Here is a 16275-nt window from a genome sequence, read left to right as displayed (position 1 = left end):
GGTTAAGAAAATGCATAAATGACAGAAATTTATCTTTTTACATCAATAAACCAGGTTCAAATTCCAGCCAAGGAATGGTCCTGCCTCCTGGGAGAGAGAACACGGAGTGCCAGGGGCTGAGCACATCCCTGGGTGTGGAGATGTCCCAGGGGACTCAGTGTCCAACAACTTCCCCATGCCCTGGGCACAGCAGGACAGGAATCAGGAATTTAACACATTTAACACACAAAACCCCGAATCAGAATTTTCCAAGCAGGTGAAAGGGAACTCAGGAGTCAGCAAAGGGAATTGAAATGTCTGGGGATGGGATCAGACGTCAGGCAGCTCTCAGATAAACCTGGCCCTGAGCTGCCACATGCCAGGACAAACACTGATGTCACTGTCAGGAGGTGCCACTCACTTCAACACGGCCAGACAGAAAGGACAAGGGATGGAAAAGCACAAGGAAAGGAAGGAAGCAAAAAAACCTGTTTCAAATGTGTGTTTGGGGCAGAGTATTTCATGTTAAAGCTGCTTCAAGTGCTCTTCACCTCACACAGGATCCTCACCACATTAATTAGTGCAGATGGGCAATTAATAGCAGAGTGGATCAGCAAAGCAGGGACAAAGGGTGGGGAATCCACAAGGAAATCATTCCTGGAGGTTTTTGGAGGAGCAGGAGGTGTCTCCTTCTTGAGATGCTTCCCCACAACTTAATTAGTGCAGATGCAATTAATACAAGAGTTAATGCCACATGGATGAGCAAAGCAGGGGCAGAAGGTGGTCAGGGTGTGGGATCCAAGGAAATCACTTCCTGGAAGTTTTGGTGGAGGAGGAGGAGGTGTCTCCATCTCAAGGACACTGACCACACACAGCTTAATTAGTGCAGATGCAATTAACAGCAGGGTTAATGCCAATGGATCAGCAAAGCAGGGCCAAGGGTGGTCAGGGTGGGGAATCCACAAGGAAATCATTCCTGGAGGTTTTTGGAGGAGCAGGAAGTGTCTCTCCAACTTGAGATGCTTCAAAGAGGATCCTCACCACAACTTAATTAGTGCAGATGGGGGTAATTAATAGCAGGGTTAATGCCAATGGATCAGCAAGGCAGGGACAAAAAATGGCTGAGGTGGGATATCCAAGCAAATCCCAGTCTGGAGAGTGTTGGAGGAGCAGGAGGTGTCTCCATCTTGAGGATCCTCACCACAAATTCCTTAGTGCAGATGTAATTAACAGCAGAGTTAATGTCAGTGGATCAGCAAAAGAGGGAGCAGGGGTGTTCAGGGAGTGGGATCAAAGGCAATCCCTCCCTGGAAGTGCTGGAGGAGGAGGAGGAGGAGGAGGAGGAGGAGGAGGAGGAGGAGGGAGAAGGAGAAGGAGAAGGAGAAGGAGAAGGAGAAGGAGAAGGAGAAGAAGAAGAAGAAGAAGAAGAAGAAGAAGAAGAAGAAGAAGAAGAAGAAGGAGGTGTCTCACCCACGCAGGTCGGCAGGGGCTGGTCCCAGGCTCTCCTCTCCCCAGTGAGGCACACCAGCACCCTGGTGCCTCTCAGGGTGTAGCCAGGGTCACAGCTGAAGGACACCGAGCTGCCAGCGAAGTGTCCCTCGTCGTGCACCTTGTACCCAAACTGGGGGACGCCGGGGTCCTCGCACTTGATGAGCTCAAAACCTGCAGCAGGGAGAAGAGCAGCTCTTGGCACCAGGAATTTCACAGCCAGGAGGGTTTCACACGAAGCCGTGGTGGCGTTGTCTTTGTTTCCTTCTTGCAGTCATTGGTTGGGAACCAAAAGGGGCGTACTGGAGATTAGTGGGGTTTTAATTAACGTTGGAGTTTTGATCTGAATTTCTGGATTGCTGCAGCTTCGACGGGAAAGGTTTGGTCATATCCCAGGGAACGAGGATAGGAGGTGAGGGAATGGCCTCGAGCTGTGCCAGGGGAGGCTCAGGTTGGACAGCAGGAGGAATTTCTGCATGGAAAGGGTGCTCAGGCACTGGAACTGCCCAGGGAGGTTTGGAGTGCCCACCCCTGGGGGTGTCCAAGGAAGGGCTGGAGGTGGCACCGAGTGACAGCGTGGGGATGGGGCACAGCTTGCACTTGATGGGCTCGGAGGGCTTTTCCACCCTCAACAATCCTGGGATTCTGTGCTCTCCCACACTCCAACTCCACTTGGATCCACCAGATCACCGCAGAAAGGACGCTCTGCTCGCATGCAACACAAAAATACAAAAAGACTCCCAGCGCACACGGGATTATAACTCACTGGAGAACTGCAGCTCGAAGCCTTTGCTGGTGTTGGCACTGTCGGTGATGAACTCCAGCCACATGGAGCTGGAGGTGCTGTTGATGCTGGTGCCCAGCAGCTCTGAGCGGCTGAAGGTGCCCAGCAGCCGGGCAGAGCTGTTGGTGCCATCGTACACCTGGGAGGAAACAAGAAATGCAGCCTGGAAAAGCCATCCCTGTGCTAAAACATCACTGCCCACGGAGGATGTGGCTGCCCTGGATCCCTGGAAATGTCCCAGGCTAGGTTGGATGGAGCTTGGAGCACCCTGGGACAGGTGTCCCCATGGCAGGGGGTGGCACTGGGTGATCCTTGAGGATCCCACCCAAACCATTCCAGGATTTCTCTGCAGTTTCACTGAGCTCTAGAACAGAGAAACGCTGAGGAATTTATTCCAAAATGAGAACGAGGAGAGAAAATGAGCTGAGGTCCCTTCAGACACCTGATACCCCCTCGTGCCATTCCCACCTTGTCCCTGCTCTGCTCACAGCAACACCCTGGGCTGTCCTTTGGCTTTTTTTTTTTTTTTTTTGGTGGAGCAGCTTCTTGGGAAGAGCCAGCAGCTCCTGATAAATGCCCTGATTTGGGGCCACCTGCACTCAGATCAAAGAATTTGCTCCTGGCACTGAGCTGACCCTGGGTACTGGAGGGAAGGGGGAAGGAAACAACCAACTCCGCTCTGAATTCCAGCATCAGGCTGGAAAAGCAACCCTAACCCTTCAGGATTTGTCCCACAAGCGACCCAGGAGTGATCCATGAGTGCAAACAGGGACAAATCCTTTAGGCAATGGGAGTTGAGATCCAGGGATCTCAACTAAAAGTCTGGCTTGGTGGAACTCCAGAGCACTGCCCACCCGAGGAGCAGGATTTACACCCTGGAGGATCTGCACCCTCCTCCTCCTCACCCCTGACTTACTCTGCACACAGGGCTGCATCTCCTCAACTCTCTTTCCCAAGGAGCAGCTACTGAAAAAAACCAATTTTTTTTCCCCCAGACTGACTCAGAGATGAGCCTTGAACTCGCTGTGATTAAAAAAAAAAAAACCCCACAAATGTGTTTTTTTCTTCTTTCCTTTTGTGAGGACCAAGAGCAGCTCCTCACTAGTGGAGATCAATAGGAACTTTCCTCAGATGAGCAGTGGATGACAAACCTGCTGAGAGAATGTAATTCCTCTGACAAGGAGTACACTCCTTGCATTAACAGGGAATCTTTCTCCCTTTCCAGTCATTTGTGAGCTGGAAATGTGGATTACACCTCTCTTGGAGTGTGACACTTCAATGAGGACAGAGGCATTCCTGGGAAGATGGCTCAGCACATCCTTGTAATATTAATGCCTCCTTCAAAACCATTCCTTTGGTTAATAAAAAACTCAGCCTGGATTTGTCTCCTCCTCCACAGAATCCTGGAGCTTGAATAATCTGTGAGGAGTCTGGAGTTCTGCATTTCAATCAGCCCCTTTTGGGAGAAACCAGCCTTGATTCTTCAAAGCACTAAAATGATGCTCAAACCCTCCCGCTCCTGATGGATGGGGAGTTTTCCTGTGCAATTCCACAGGTGAGAGCTGAAGTTTAGCTGGTCTGGGGGGCAAAATCTGATCTTCCAAACTGCCACGGCCATCACTCCATGGCACTGGAGCATTCCTGGGATGACACATCTTTTTTCCAGAGGTCACTCCCACCTAATCCCATTAAAATTTTAGAGCATTTAGAGACGTTTGTCTCACCAGCAGCTCCACTGCCAGAGCCAGAATTACCTTGAGGACATCTCCTGCCTCCAGCTCGAAGGTCCTGGCTTTCAGCTGGATGCCTTTCCCTGGCTGGCTCTGGATGGAGTAGATGCACTCGTGGTTGTTGTTGTAGCTCAGGGGGTAGTTGGGGGACAGCAGCACACCCTGGGTTCCCGTCACAGATGAGCCACACTCAGCTGCACCAAACAAAGGCACAAATTTCAGTGACCCCAAGCACGTTCTGGCCACACCACACATGCAGGTGACTCCTCCAAAAACCACAGCTGCTCAGCCCTTGCTGCAGCAGCAAGGGGAAAAAAAGAAGCTTCTCCCTGTTCTTATTCACTGCAACCTGCAGAATTTCCCATTTTCCATCACATTTTCCTAGCCAGGCTTCTCTCCTCCTTCAGAATCTGTGTCAATGTAAATCTGGGGGGAATTTTGGGGGAAAACGTGAGAATCTGTGGTGGATCTACCCAGGATCTGCTTCTTGGAGTGTTGGACTTCCAGCCAAAGCTGAAGTCAGAAGATCTGTGGGGTTCAGACCTTGGCAGGAGGATGCTGGATAGAGGAGGAAGAGGGTGGCAGCTCTGGAGGCTCAGCCTGTCCTGGATTTAGGAGCCCCCAGTTTGGATCTGGCAAACCCCAACTCTTATTTTGTGCAATTCCAGTCCCTGACTCACAGGGACACGTCACGGTGAGCGGGGTGGATCTTCCTTCCAAAGGGCAGGAACAGAAATCCCAGTGGATCCCAGGAATGTCCTCTCCAGATAACCCCAAATCCCAGCAAGGATCCCAGTACAGCTGGTTTGTCACACACCCCCACAGCCCCTCAGCACGGGGGAATTTGGGGGGGGGGAAAATCCAAATCTGTGGGAATCTGAGGGGAACGTTTGTAAAACGGGTGTAAGCCTGTATAAAAACGGGGGAATCTGTGCAAATGTAAATCTGTGTGGATCTCTGTGAAATCGGTATAAATCTGAATAAATCCATGTAAACCCGTGTAAAATTTGTATAAATCTGTGTGAATCCATGTAAAATCTGTGTAAATCAGTGGGAATCAGTGTAAAATTTGTATAAATCTGTGTGAATCCATGAAAAATCTGTATAAACCCATGAAAAATCTGTATAAACCTGTGTAAAATGTGTATAAATCTGTGTGAATCCATATAAAACTTGTATAAATCTGTGTGAATCCATGTAAAATCTGTGTAAATCAGTGGGAATCCGTGTAAAATTTGTATAAATCTGTGTGAATCCATATAAAACTTGTATAAATGTGTGTGAATCCATGTAAAATCTGTATAAATCAGTGGGAATCCGTGTAAAATTTGTATAAATCTGTGTGAATCCATATAAAACTTGTATAAATCTGTGTGAATCCATGTAAAATCTGTATAAATCAGTGGGAATCCGTGTAAAATTTGTATAAATCTGTGTGAATCCATGTAAAATCTGTGTAAATCAGTGGGAATCCGTGTAAAATTTTTATAAATCTGTGTGAATCCATGTAAAACTTGTATAAATGTGTGTGAATCCATGTAAAATCTGTGTAAATCAGTGGGAATCCGTGTAAAATTTGTATAAATCTATGTGAATCCATATAAAACTTGTATAAATCTGTGTGAATCCATGTAAAATCTGTATAAATCAGTGGGAATCCGTGTAAAATTTGTATAAATCTGTGTGAATCCATATAAAACTTGTATAAATCTGTGTGAATCCATGTAAAATCTGTATAAATCAGTGGGAATCCGTGTAAAATTTGTATAAATCTGTGTGAATCCATATAAAACTTGTATAAATCTGTGTGAATCCATGTAAAATCTGTATAAATCAGTGGGAATCCGTGTAAAATTTGTATAAATCTGTGTGAATCCATGTAAAATTTGTATAAATCTGTGTGAATCCATGTAAAATCTGTGTAAATCAGTGGGAATCCGTGTAAAATTTTTATAAATCTGTGTGAATCCATGTAAAACTTGTATAAATGTGTGTGAATCCATGTAAAATCTGTATAAATCAGTGGGAATCCGTGTAAAATTTGTATAAATCTATGTGAATCCATATAAAACTTGTATAAATCTGTGTGAATCCATGTAAAATCTGTATAAATCAGTGGGAATCCGTGTAAAATTTGTATAAATCTGTGTGAATCCATATAAAACTTGTATAAATCTGTGTGAATCCATGTAAAATCTGTATAAATCAGTGGGAATCCGTCTAAAATCTGTATAAATCAGTGGGAATCCGTGTAAAATTTGTATAAATCTGTGGGAATCCATATAAAACTTGTATAAATCTGTGTGAATCCATGTAAAATCTGTATAAATCAGTGGGAATCCGTCTAAAATCTGTATAAATCAGTGGGAATCCGTGTAAAATTTGTATAAATCTGTGTGAATCCATGTAAAACTTGTATAAATCTGTGTGTATCCACGTAAAATTTGCATATATCTGTCTAAGTCCGTGGGAATCTGTATAAATCTGTGGGAATCTGTATAAATCTGTGGGAATCTGCCTCTGAACAACCCCATGCTGAGGATTTTCTGTTCCTCCTGCCGAGCTCGCACACCAACAAGCCGTGAGTCACTGTTTTCCCAGCCTGTTTACCCTGGAAGATTTTCTGCTGTCAAACTCTGGCTGTCTGCTCCTCTTGGGCTCTGCAGGCTGGGCTGGGGACAGGCACTCCAAAGTCCCCCCCCCGCCTCCCAACAACACCCAGCTGGGAGAGATAAAACAGGAAAATTTTATCAATATGATTGCCTGGCAAAAGATTTGGAGAATATGGAAACTATAACGAGAGATTGAAATGAAAGCCATCTTTGAGATATCAAAGCTCAGTTACTGAACAAGTGGAAACAACAGCGTGGGCAGCTGGGAGTGATCCCCTCTGGAGTGAACAATTCCCTGCGCCTGCACACAGCTCCAGGGTCAGAGCAGACCCTGCCAGCCTGGCAGAAGGGTCCACAGAGGAGTTTGTAGGGTTTGAGATGGAACACAGAGTGGCAGTGTAATGATTCCTACAGGCTGTGTGTAAATGCTGTAGGATTTGTATCTGGTATTGGATTGGTCAGTGAAAATCGGAATATTCGGCACAGAAGAAGATTTATTGTATTGTAACGGGAACTTTGCTCTCTTGCCCTTCCTTTTACTCTTGCCCTTACTTTCTTAGCTCTTTACTCTCTCTCAGCCTTCTTCTTCCTCTCTTGCTCTCCTGCTCTCTGGTGCCTGCTCCGAGCTGTGCCTGGCAGCTCCCAGCAGGTCCCTTTCACCCACACCCTTTACAATAAACCACAAATTCCAACACCTGGCTCTGGAGACCTCTCCTCTCCATGCGTCCCGTCCATCCTACCCACCATCACTCCTACACCTCCCAGAGCAGTTTTTGGGATCAACCTCGTGTCCCAGAGCTCCTGGAGCTGAGGGAATCATCCCAGGGCAGCTCCTGGCTCTGCTGCTCCTCCAGGGAAGGGTTAAGGAAGGAGGTAGCAGCAGATGGACCCAGAGGAGGCACTTTGGAGGTGACTTTGTCCTCTTGCCATGGATGGGAAGCAGGATTTTGGCACAGAATCCCTAGGGACGATGCTGGGGACATCCCAGGGAGCTGTCCTGGCCAGAGGGTTTGGACAAAGGAACAAAAAGCCACTCTCAGTTCTCCCCAGACCATCTCTAGGACTGGAATACAGAGTGTCTGGAAAAGCAATTAAATCTCCTGTGATCTTAATGAGTCAGTCTCCCACTTCCATCCCTGTCCAGGCAGGTCTGAGCGGGCAGTGGGGACACTGTGACAGAACTGTCACCCTGCCACAGAGCTCTGGGCCACCAGCCCTGAGTTTGTCCTGTTCTGATAAACCCAAGCTGCTAATTCCCAGCCAGGAACAGCAGCCACTCAGTGCTGAGGCTCGAATTTAAAGCTCTGCAAACGATTTTTCTTGATTCTCAGTTCCCTGATGAGCTTGATGTGCAGCCTGATTGTTATTCCTGCCCTGAAGAGGCTGCCTGTGCCAGCAGGATGAGAACTCAGAGCTCAGCAGTGCTGGGAAGTTCAGGCTGGGAGGAGGCAGCAGCTGGCCCTGGTGAGGAGCTTTGTCCTGCAATGGCCCTCCAAGGTCACCCAGAGCTCAGGACCATCTCCTGAGCAGGTGTGGCCACCAGGTGAGAGCTGGGAAGGATTTCCTATTGAAATTCTGCACCAAAAAAAACCACCAAAAAACCAAACAAAACAAACCAACCAAACCAACCAAAAAACAAAAGAAACAAACAAAAAAACCCCAAAGAAACAAAAAAAACCCCTCCCCCCAAAATAAAGCCACCCAAAATCAACTAAACAAAAAGAACAGGAAAAACCCTCAAAAAACAACAAAAAAACCCCCACCAAGTGTGACTTTTTTTTTTTTTTTCCCCCCCAAGGCCTGGAACATCCTCCTTCCTTCCAAATTTGTGCCCCTGTTCGTCACACTCCCCATCCCCAGCCCACCTGCAGCAGGAACAGCAGCCAGGAGGCAGCTCCGTGCTGCAGATCAATCCTTCCCCTTCTCTACCCTTGGATTTATTGATTTATCAGTGCAAATAAGGGCTGGAGAGGCTAAAAAAGGACCTGCAGTGGTCAGGAAGGGAAAGGTGTAAGGTGTAAGAACCACGTGGACAACAAGGGAGAGCTCAAAGCTAGGGGGGTTTCCCAGACACATCCATACCAAGGTGGAATTTGCCAGGATATGGAGGTCTCAGACCTCCAGAATTCCAGGAGGGAAAGCCTTAAACCCGGGTGGGTTGTCAGGAACTGCCCCAAAAGGGAGAAGCAGCCCCAAAAGGGAGGAGCAGCTCTGGGATCACTGGCCTGGGGTGGGGCTGGGGCACACGGGGGCTCCCGGGGATGTGTCTCTGTCCCTTCCCGGGATGTGTCTCTGTCCCCTCCCGGGATGTGTCTCTGTCCCTTCCCGGGATGTGTCTCTGTCCCCTCCCGGGATGTGTCTCTGTCCCCTCCAGGGATGTGTCTCTGTCCCTTCCCGGGATGTGTCTCTGTCCCCTCCCGGGATGTGTCTCTGTCCCTTCCCGGGATGTGTCTCTGTCCCCTCCCGGGATGTGTCTCTGTCCCTTCCAGGGATGTGTCTCTGTCCCCTCCAGGGATGTGTCTCTGTCCCTTCCCGGGATGTGTCACCCCCTGTGCACAGCTGGGAGGGCACCGAGCCCTCGTACCGGGCTGGAAGCTCCTTCAGCTGCTTTTCCCCATCCCTGCTCTGGATTGCCCTGTGATCCCATCCATCCCTGGGAATGTCACCCGCCCATCCCTGGGAATGTCACCCTTCCAACCCTGGGAATGTCACCCGCCCATCCCTGGGAATGTCACCCTTCCAGCCCTGGGAATGTCACCTGTCCAACCCTGGGAATGTCACCTGTCCATCCCAGGAGATGTCACCCGTCCATTCTGGGGATTTCACCTGTCCATCCCTGGGATGTCACCTATCCACCCTAGGAGATGTCTCCCATCCCATCCCATCCCATCCCATCCCATCCCATCCCATCCCATCCCATCCCATCCCATCCCATCCCATCCCATCCCATCAGTGCAGCACACCAGGACCAGCCAAGTGAAATGAAAGCACATGACCACCTACCAACACACCTTGGCAGAGGCGAACTCCACACACGCCGTCTCCCGCCCAGGCAGGTGATCCGGGCTGCTCCCTCCAGCCGGTACCCCGGGAAGCAGGAGAAGGTCAGCACGTCCCCCACTCCGAACTGCAGCCCCTTCCTGATGCTGTAGGCTGGCACTTCTGGCTCGTCACACGGCTCCAGGTCGTATTCTGGAGGGGATAAATGGATTTCGTGGCGTGGCAGCGGGGAACTTTGGATTCTGTCCTCCCTGCAGAGGGCACGAGGATCCGAGGGAGCTCTGAGCCCCGATCAACTGAATCCATGAGGATTTTGAACCATGAAAACCCACCTGGATCTCAAAACTCAGGGATTCTGATCTCCTTGGAAAGGACACGAGGATCCGAGGGAGCTCTGAGCCCCGATCAACTGAATCCATGAGGATTTTGAACCATGAAAACCCACCTGGATCTCAAAACTCAGGGATTCTGATCTCCTTGGAAAGGACACGAGGATCCGAGGGAGCTCTGAGCCCTGATCCACTGAATCCATGAGGATTCTGAACCATGAAAACCCACCTGGATCTCAAAACTCAGGGATTCTGATCTCCTTGGAAAGGACACGAGGATCCGAGGGAGCTCTGAGCCCCGATCCACTGAATCCATGAGGATTCTGAACCATGAAAACCCACCTGGATCTCAAAACTCAGGGATTCTGATCTCCTTGGAAAGGACACGAGGATCCGAGGGAGCTCTGAGCCCCGATCCACTGAATCCATGAGGATTCTGAACCATGAAAACCCACCTGGATCTCAAAACTCAGGGATTCTGATCTCCTTGGAAAGGACACGAGGATCCGAGGGAGCTCTGAGCCTCGATCCACTGAATCCATGAGGATTCTGAACCATGAAAACCCACCTGGATTTCATACCCAACCTAAAACTCAGGGATTCTGTCCTCTCAGGAGAGCAGAGGATCCAAGGGAGCTCTGAGCTTTGATCCACTGAATCCATGAGGATTCTGAACCATGAAAACCCACCTGGATCTCACCTCCCCCAACCTAAAACTCAGGGATTCTGTCCTCCCTGGAAAGGACACGAGGATCCAAGATCCTTGATCCAGCTGCAGTGAATCCACGAGCATTCTAAACCATAAAAACCACCTGGATTTCACCCCCAACCCAAAACTCCCCCCCAGCCCCTGGATCCCAACCACCTCCAAAGGCAACACGTCCCAGTTCCTGTCGCAGGGCCACTGGTAGGGATGGGGATTTGTCACTGTCCCCCTGCTGCAGCCCAGGGAGGATGCATTGATCTGGGTGGGATTTCTGCTGCCTCTCCATTTCTAATCCTGGAAATGGATGATCCTGCTCAGGGAATGCAGGAGGACACTGAAGCTGCTGCTCCAAGCAAGGTCACGTAGGATTCTGGCCAACAGTCAAACTCATGTCTCTGACCCCAAACCAGCTCGAAGGAAAACTCTTTTGAGGGTGTTTTTTGGAAAAATCTCCAAGTCCAAAGCCTGTACATTAACATATATATATGTAAAGAAAGCTAAAAATACAACCGACTCCCATTTTTGCCTTCCAAGATAGGAAAGAAGCCTTGAAATACACTGAAAATGAGAGTTATAATTAGAGGAGAGCTTTTGAAAGGCAAAAAGTCATTTTCCCCTCATCAAAATAGGAGTTAATTGGAAATTTTCTGACTGGTTTCCACATGCAAATCCCTGACTTCAGAGGCCAGGAACAAAGGCACTGGGAACCAGGTTTCAGCTGCATCTATGGCAACAGCTCTGCCCGCCAGGGAGGGTGCCAGACCAAACTCCACAGGAAAAATGGGAATTTCTCTCCTTCCCTGGGTGCTGAACTGGCAGCTCAGTACTGGGAAGGACACAGGGACAGAGGCAAGAAGAGCAGCAGTGCAATAAAGCTCCTGCCCTTCAGTGATTGTTGTAGAGAATGGCTCCTGGGCCACTCTGGCATTCCCCGGAGTGGGAGCACTTGGGAGTCATTTGGAGGGCTCCAGCCCAGAGGACACAATCAAACACCTCGTGTCCTTCAACCAGAGGCTGCCCAAGCGCCACGAGCTGCCCTGACTGCCACGTGTCCTTTTTTGGGTCCCTCTCCCAGTCCCCAAGGCTCCTTCTGACTGATCACTGCTGAAAATCAGGATTTCCTTTGAGAAATCTGCATTTTGGATCACCACACCCACTCAAAGCCACCATCACCGTGATGGTTTAGCAAGCACAGCTCAGCATGGGATTGCTAGAACTTCTCTGGGCAGGAATCGTTTCCTTCAGCCTCCTCCTGACTCCTGGGCTCAGGAAAATCTGAATCCCTCAGAGCTGGGAATTCCTGCTGGGAATACCCATCTGGTACCACAGCAGAGCAACTGAACCAGCCCAGGCACGGAAAATGCATTTTCCAGTTCCCTGGAAGTGCCGGTGGGATCATGGAAACCCGGTCTGGGATACACCAGGTGTGTGTTAAAATCCTGGGATGGCTGGGGTGGGAAGGGAAGGGACATAAAGGATCACCCAGTTCCACCCCAGCCGTGGCAGGGACACCTTCCCCTGTCCCAGGTGCTCCAAATGCCATCCAGCCTGGCCTGGGACCCTTCTGGGGATCCAGGGGCACCCATGGCTGCTCTGGGAATTCCATTCCAGCCCCTCCCCACCTTCACAGAGAGGAGCTTCTCCCCAGTATCCCACCCAAATCTCTCCTTTTCCAGTTCAAAGCCATTCCCCGTGTCCTGTCCCTTCATCCCTCATTCCCAGTCCCTCTCCTGCTCTCCTGGAGCCCCTTCAAGCCCGGCGAGGGGCTCTGAGCTCTCCCTGGAGGCTTCTCCTCTCCAGGCTGGACATTCCCAGCCTGGCTCCACAGCAGAGGCACATCCAGGACAGGCTGCAGGCACAGGATGGTCACTGGAGGAGCATCCAAGTGGAGCAACGAGCTGGAGGCAAACAGAGGGAGCAGATGGACAATGGGAGTGCCCAGCCCTGCCCTGCTCCTCATCCAAGCACTCCAGACTGCTCCATGCTGCTTCCAAAGGATCCCAGCTGTCCCTGGGCTGGAAATGCTGGCCCTGCTGCAGTGATTTTCCTCTAAAAATAGAGAAGGTGTTTGGGGAAACGGGGAAAGCATTGCCCCAAAATCCTGAGCTGGAACTGCCCATAAACAGAGCAGGGAAGATGAGGGTGAGGAGGGAGACAGCAACACCTGGAGAGGGATTTTATTGCAGTGGGTCCATTCCTGTTATCCAGCCCAGGACAGACAGAATTGTTCCCCCTGGCCACATGGGGGCTGTAAGGGGAATATTTCTTGGGACACACTGGGAATGTTTCTTGGGACACACTGGGGTTTAATACTGGGATAATTTCCTGGATGACAAAAGGAGTGACCAAAATCAATGGAAAATTATTGCCAGGATTTTTCTGGGAGGGTGAGAAGGTCCTGGCACCCCAGAGAAGGGGTGGCCCAGCCCTGGAAGTGCCCAAGGCCGGGTTGGAGCAACCTGGGATAGAGGAAGATTGGGCAGGGGTGAGCCTGGATGAGCTTTAGGGTCTCTCCCAGTCAAAATCATTCACAGAAAAGTGGGGAAGGAAAGGAAAAGAAAGGAAAGGAAAGGAAAGGAAAGGAAAGGAAAGGAAAGGAAAGGAAAGGAAAGGAAAGGAAAGGAAAGGAAAGGAAAGGAAAGGAAAGGAAAGGAAAGGAAAGGAAAGGAAAGGAAAGGAAAGGAAAGGAAAGGAAAGGAAAGGAAAGGAAAGGAAAGGAAAGGAAAGGAAAGGAAAGGAAAGGAAAGGAAAGGAAAGGAAAGGAAAGGAAAGGAAAGGAAAGGAGACAGGGAGGAAAAGAAGGAAAAAGGAGAAGGAAAAAGGAGGAAGAAAAAGGAGGAAGACAGGAAGGGAAAGGAAGAAAAGGAAAGAAAAGAAGGGAAGAAAAAGAAAGGAAGAAAGAGTAAGGACGAAAAAGAAAGGAAAGAAAAAGAAAGGAAAGAAAAAGAAAGGAAGAAAAAGGAAGGAAGAAAAGGGAAGGAAGAAAAAGGAAGGAAAAAAAAGGAGACAGGGAAAGAAGGAAAAGAAAGAAGGAAAAGAAAGAAGGAAAAGAAAGAAGACAGGGAGGGAATGAAGAAAGGAGGGAAAAGAAGGAGGGAAAAGAAGGGAAAAGAAAGAAGGCAGGGAGGGAAAGAAGGAAAAGAAAGGAGGGAGCCTGCTGATGTCACCTGAGAAGGTGATGTTGAAGCCCTCGTAGGACATGGAGAAGTCGGAGATGAAGCGGATCTGGGCCGAGAAGTTCCCGAAGAGCCCGGCACTGAGCGGGGCCGGCAGCCTGGACCCCGTCAGCTGCTTCAGGGGCTGGGCAAAGCTGGAGTTCTCAGTGACCAGCAGGTAGTCGTGGCCGTTCTCCAGGTGGAACGTGTGGAAGGTGAAGAACACACCTGCAGAGAGGGGAGAACCACGGCTGGGGTCACCCCACAGCATTGCCAGCAACAACAGGGGGGGAAGAAGATCGCACTGCAGCCACGGGTCGTGTTGTGGTAGAAAGGGGATCAGGGAAAGCCCTAAGGGGGGCCTGTGGCAGCAGGGACAGGCCCTGGCAGTGTTGGATTGCTGGCCCTTGGCAGGGATGAGCTGAGCTCGCTCCGGGGACAGGGCAGGGGCTGAGGGAGCAGCCCAAGGGAACTCTTCATTATCAAAAAATGTTGAGTTTTACAAGAGCAGCAAGGCTGGAGCTGGGGGGATTCGAGAACAAGCGTGTTCCAGAAGGAATTCCTGCCGAGAAAAAAACAGGATTTAAGCCCAGCCTGAAGGTCAGGGAGGCTTTTGCAGAAGTGTGTCACTGCTGCAGCTGCAAGGACCTTCCCATGATGGGCTGAACCAGAGAATCATGGAATGATCTGCGTGGGAACAACCTTAAAAATTGTCTGATTCCATCCCCCTACCATGGGAAGGGACACCTTCCCCTAGACCAGCTCAATCCAAGAAAAACCCTACTTTTATTCACCTTTCCTTCCCCAAAATAAACCCCACAACAGCTCCAGCCACGGATAATCCCGGCCAAACACAGCAAAACTATTTTGCCTCTTCCTCCCAAATTCAACTTGAAGGATTTGAACCATTGGGGGAGAAGGCTGTGACCTTGCTGCATTTGTAAATGAGCCAGAGAGGAGTAATGGATTATTTAAAGTCCCCTTCACACCTCCAGAAACACAATGGGAAGCACTTCAGGTTCTGCAGGAGCCTCCAGCGAGGTGATTTTTCATGCTGGAATTCAAACACCATTAGAAACACTTATTCTCTGGAAAATAATTCCAGCATGGAAATAATGTATATATATATAAAAAAAATAAATTAAAAATCAACATGAAATGGCAGTGAGAGCAGAGCCAGGCAGGGTCTGAGCTCAGGAACTGTGTCACAGCATTGTCACCCTGACTTAACAAGGCAAGGAGATGCCAAGCAATAAAAAAACCTCTTTGCATTTAGATGGATTTTTCCATCCTGATCTCCCAGCTCTTGGGGTATCCAGGGCAGGCTCCCCAGCTCGTGTGGGATTGGGATTGATCCAGCTCAGGACCCCTCTGGAGGGACACAGACACCCCATTGCAAACCCAAGGATGGAATTTGGGTTTTGGGAAATATCCCTGCTTGGCTTGACCAGGTTGTTTCATTTAACCCAATAATTCCCACCCCAAGAGCTGGCTCTGCATCCCACCATTCCCAAAATGCAGCATCCCAATGAAAACTGCAGGAAACCTGCAAATAAAGCCCAGAGGAAGAGCATCCTCCCCAGTGCCCATTCCTTAATAATTTCTGGAGATCAGGGAAAGCTCTGGACATCCAACATCCAACCCCACAACATCAAACTCTGGCTGAATATTCCATTTATTTAACCCCTGGCTCTCTCCAAGTGCTTCCTGAAGGTTTGCTGCTCACACAGAGCTCTTCCCTTCCAAGCAGTGAAGGTCAGAGGGGCTGGAAACCAATAAGGAGCTTTTCCCATGGGATTGGGAATGAAAACTGTGGGATCATCCCAACCTTTCTCCCTCTGCAGCACCTCACTGCCCTTCAGTGTCCTAGAAGGATTTTTGTGACCCAAAGCTTAGGACTGACCTTGGTAATTCCTTCTTTATATCCATTCTGTGGAGAACATTTTTAGCCTCACTCTCTGCTCTCCCCCCCCTGCAAAATTCCACAAAAGCAGGAAACTTCCAAGAGTTTCCAAACGTTTGTTATTCCTACCAGGAGCACAAAACAGAAAGAGATCTGACCTGAAAACTGGGATGTGGGGAATGCAAAAATGACTTTAATTCTGCCCTGGCAGCTAATTGATACCCTCAGCTTTACCAAGCCCAGCCTAAGGAGAAGAAATAACATCACCCCTCTGGAAGCAGCACAAGAATAATTCACTTATCCTGCAGAACATGCCCGTATTCCAAGATTTTAAGGTAAAAAACTCCAAGCAGAGGGCATGAGGCTCCTCCAGCACTGAAGGGCTGTGGAACTGTAGCAAAAAGGGCTAATTATAAACTAATTTTAAAGGATTTGTGACCAATTAAACCTTTGCTCTGGTCTGCAATTTACTCTGGCACAAAACATCACTGCAAACACAAGGTTGGGCTTTTTTTTTTTTTTTCCCCTCCATTCTCTGCAGAAGAAACAGCAAAACAAATTAGAGGGGAAAGAAATCACTTTGAAGCAG

The 16275-nt window shown here is 49.2% G+C and overlaps 1 protein-coding gene across 1 annotated transcript in view; it reads right to left on the bottom strand.

Annotated features, from left to right (window-relative positions):
* CSMD2 (CUB and Sushi multiple domains 2) overlaps positions 1–16275 on the bottom strand; it is a 272370-nt gene that overhangs the window by 69242 nt on the left and 186853 nt on the right. Inside the window, exons 20-24 of the mRNA XM_062508842.1 lie at positions 13796–14011; positions 9597–9785; positions 4006–4175; positions 2234–2390; positions 1450–1641 (exon numbers count right to left, since the gene is read on the bottom strand). Coding sequence (XP_062364826.1) covers positions 1450–1641; positions 2234–2390; positions 4006–4175; positions 9597–9785; positions 13796–14011 — 924 coding nt within the window. The remainder of the gene's footprint in view (positions 1–1449; positions 1642–2233; positions 2391–4005; positions 4176–9596; positions 9786–13795; positions 14012–16275) is intronic.

The sequence above is a fragment of the Cinclus cinclus genome, chromosome 26, assembly GCF_963662255.1.
Source record: "Cinclus cinclus chromosome 26, bCinCin1.1, whole genome shotgun sequence".
Taxonomy (NCBI): domain Eukaryota; kingdom Metazoa; phylum Chordata; class Aves; order Passeriformes; family Cinclidae; genus Cinclus; species Cinclus cinclus.
Note: the sequence above shows the minus strand (reverse complement) of the source record. Positions and strands in the feature narration are given on the sequence as shown.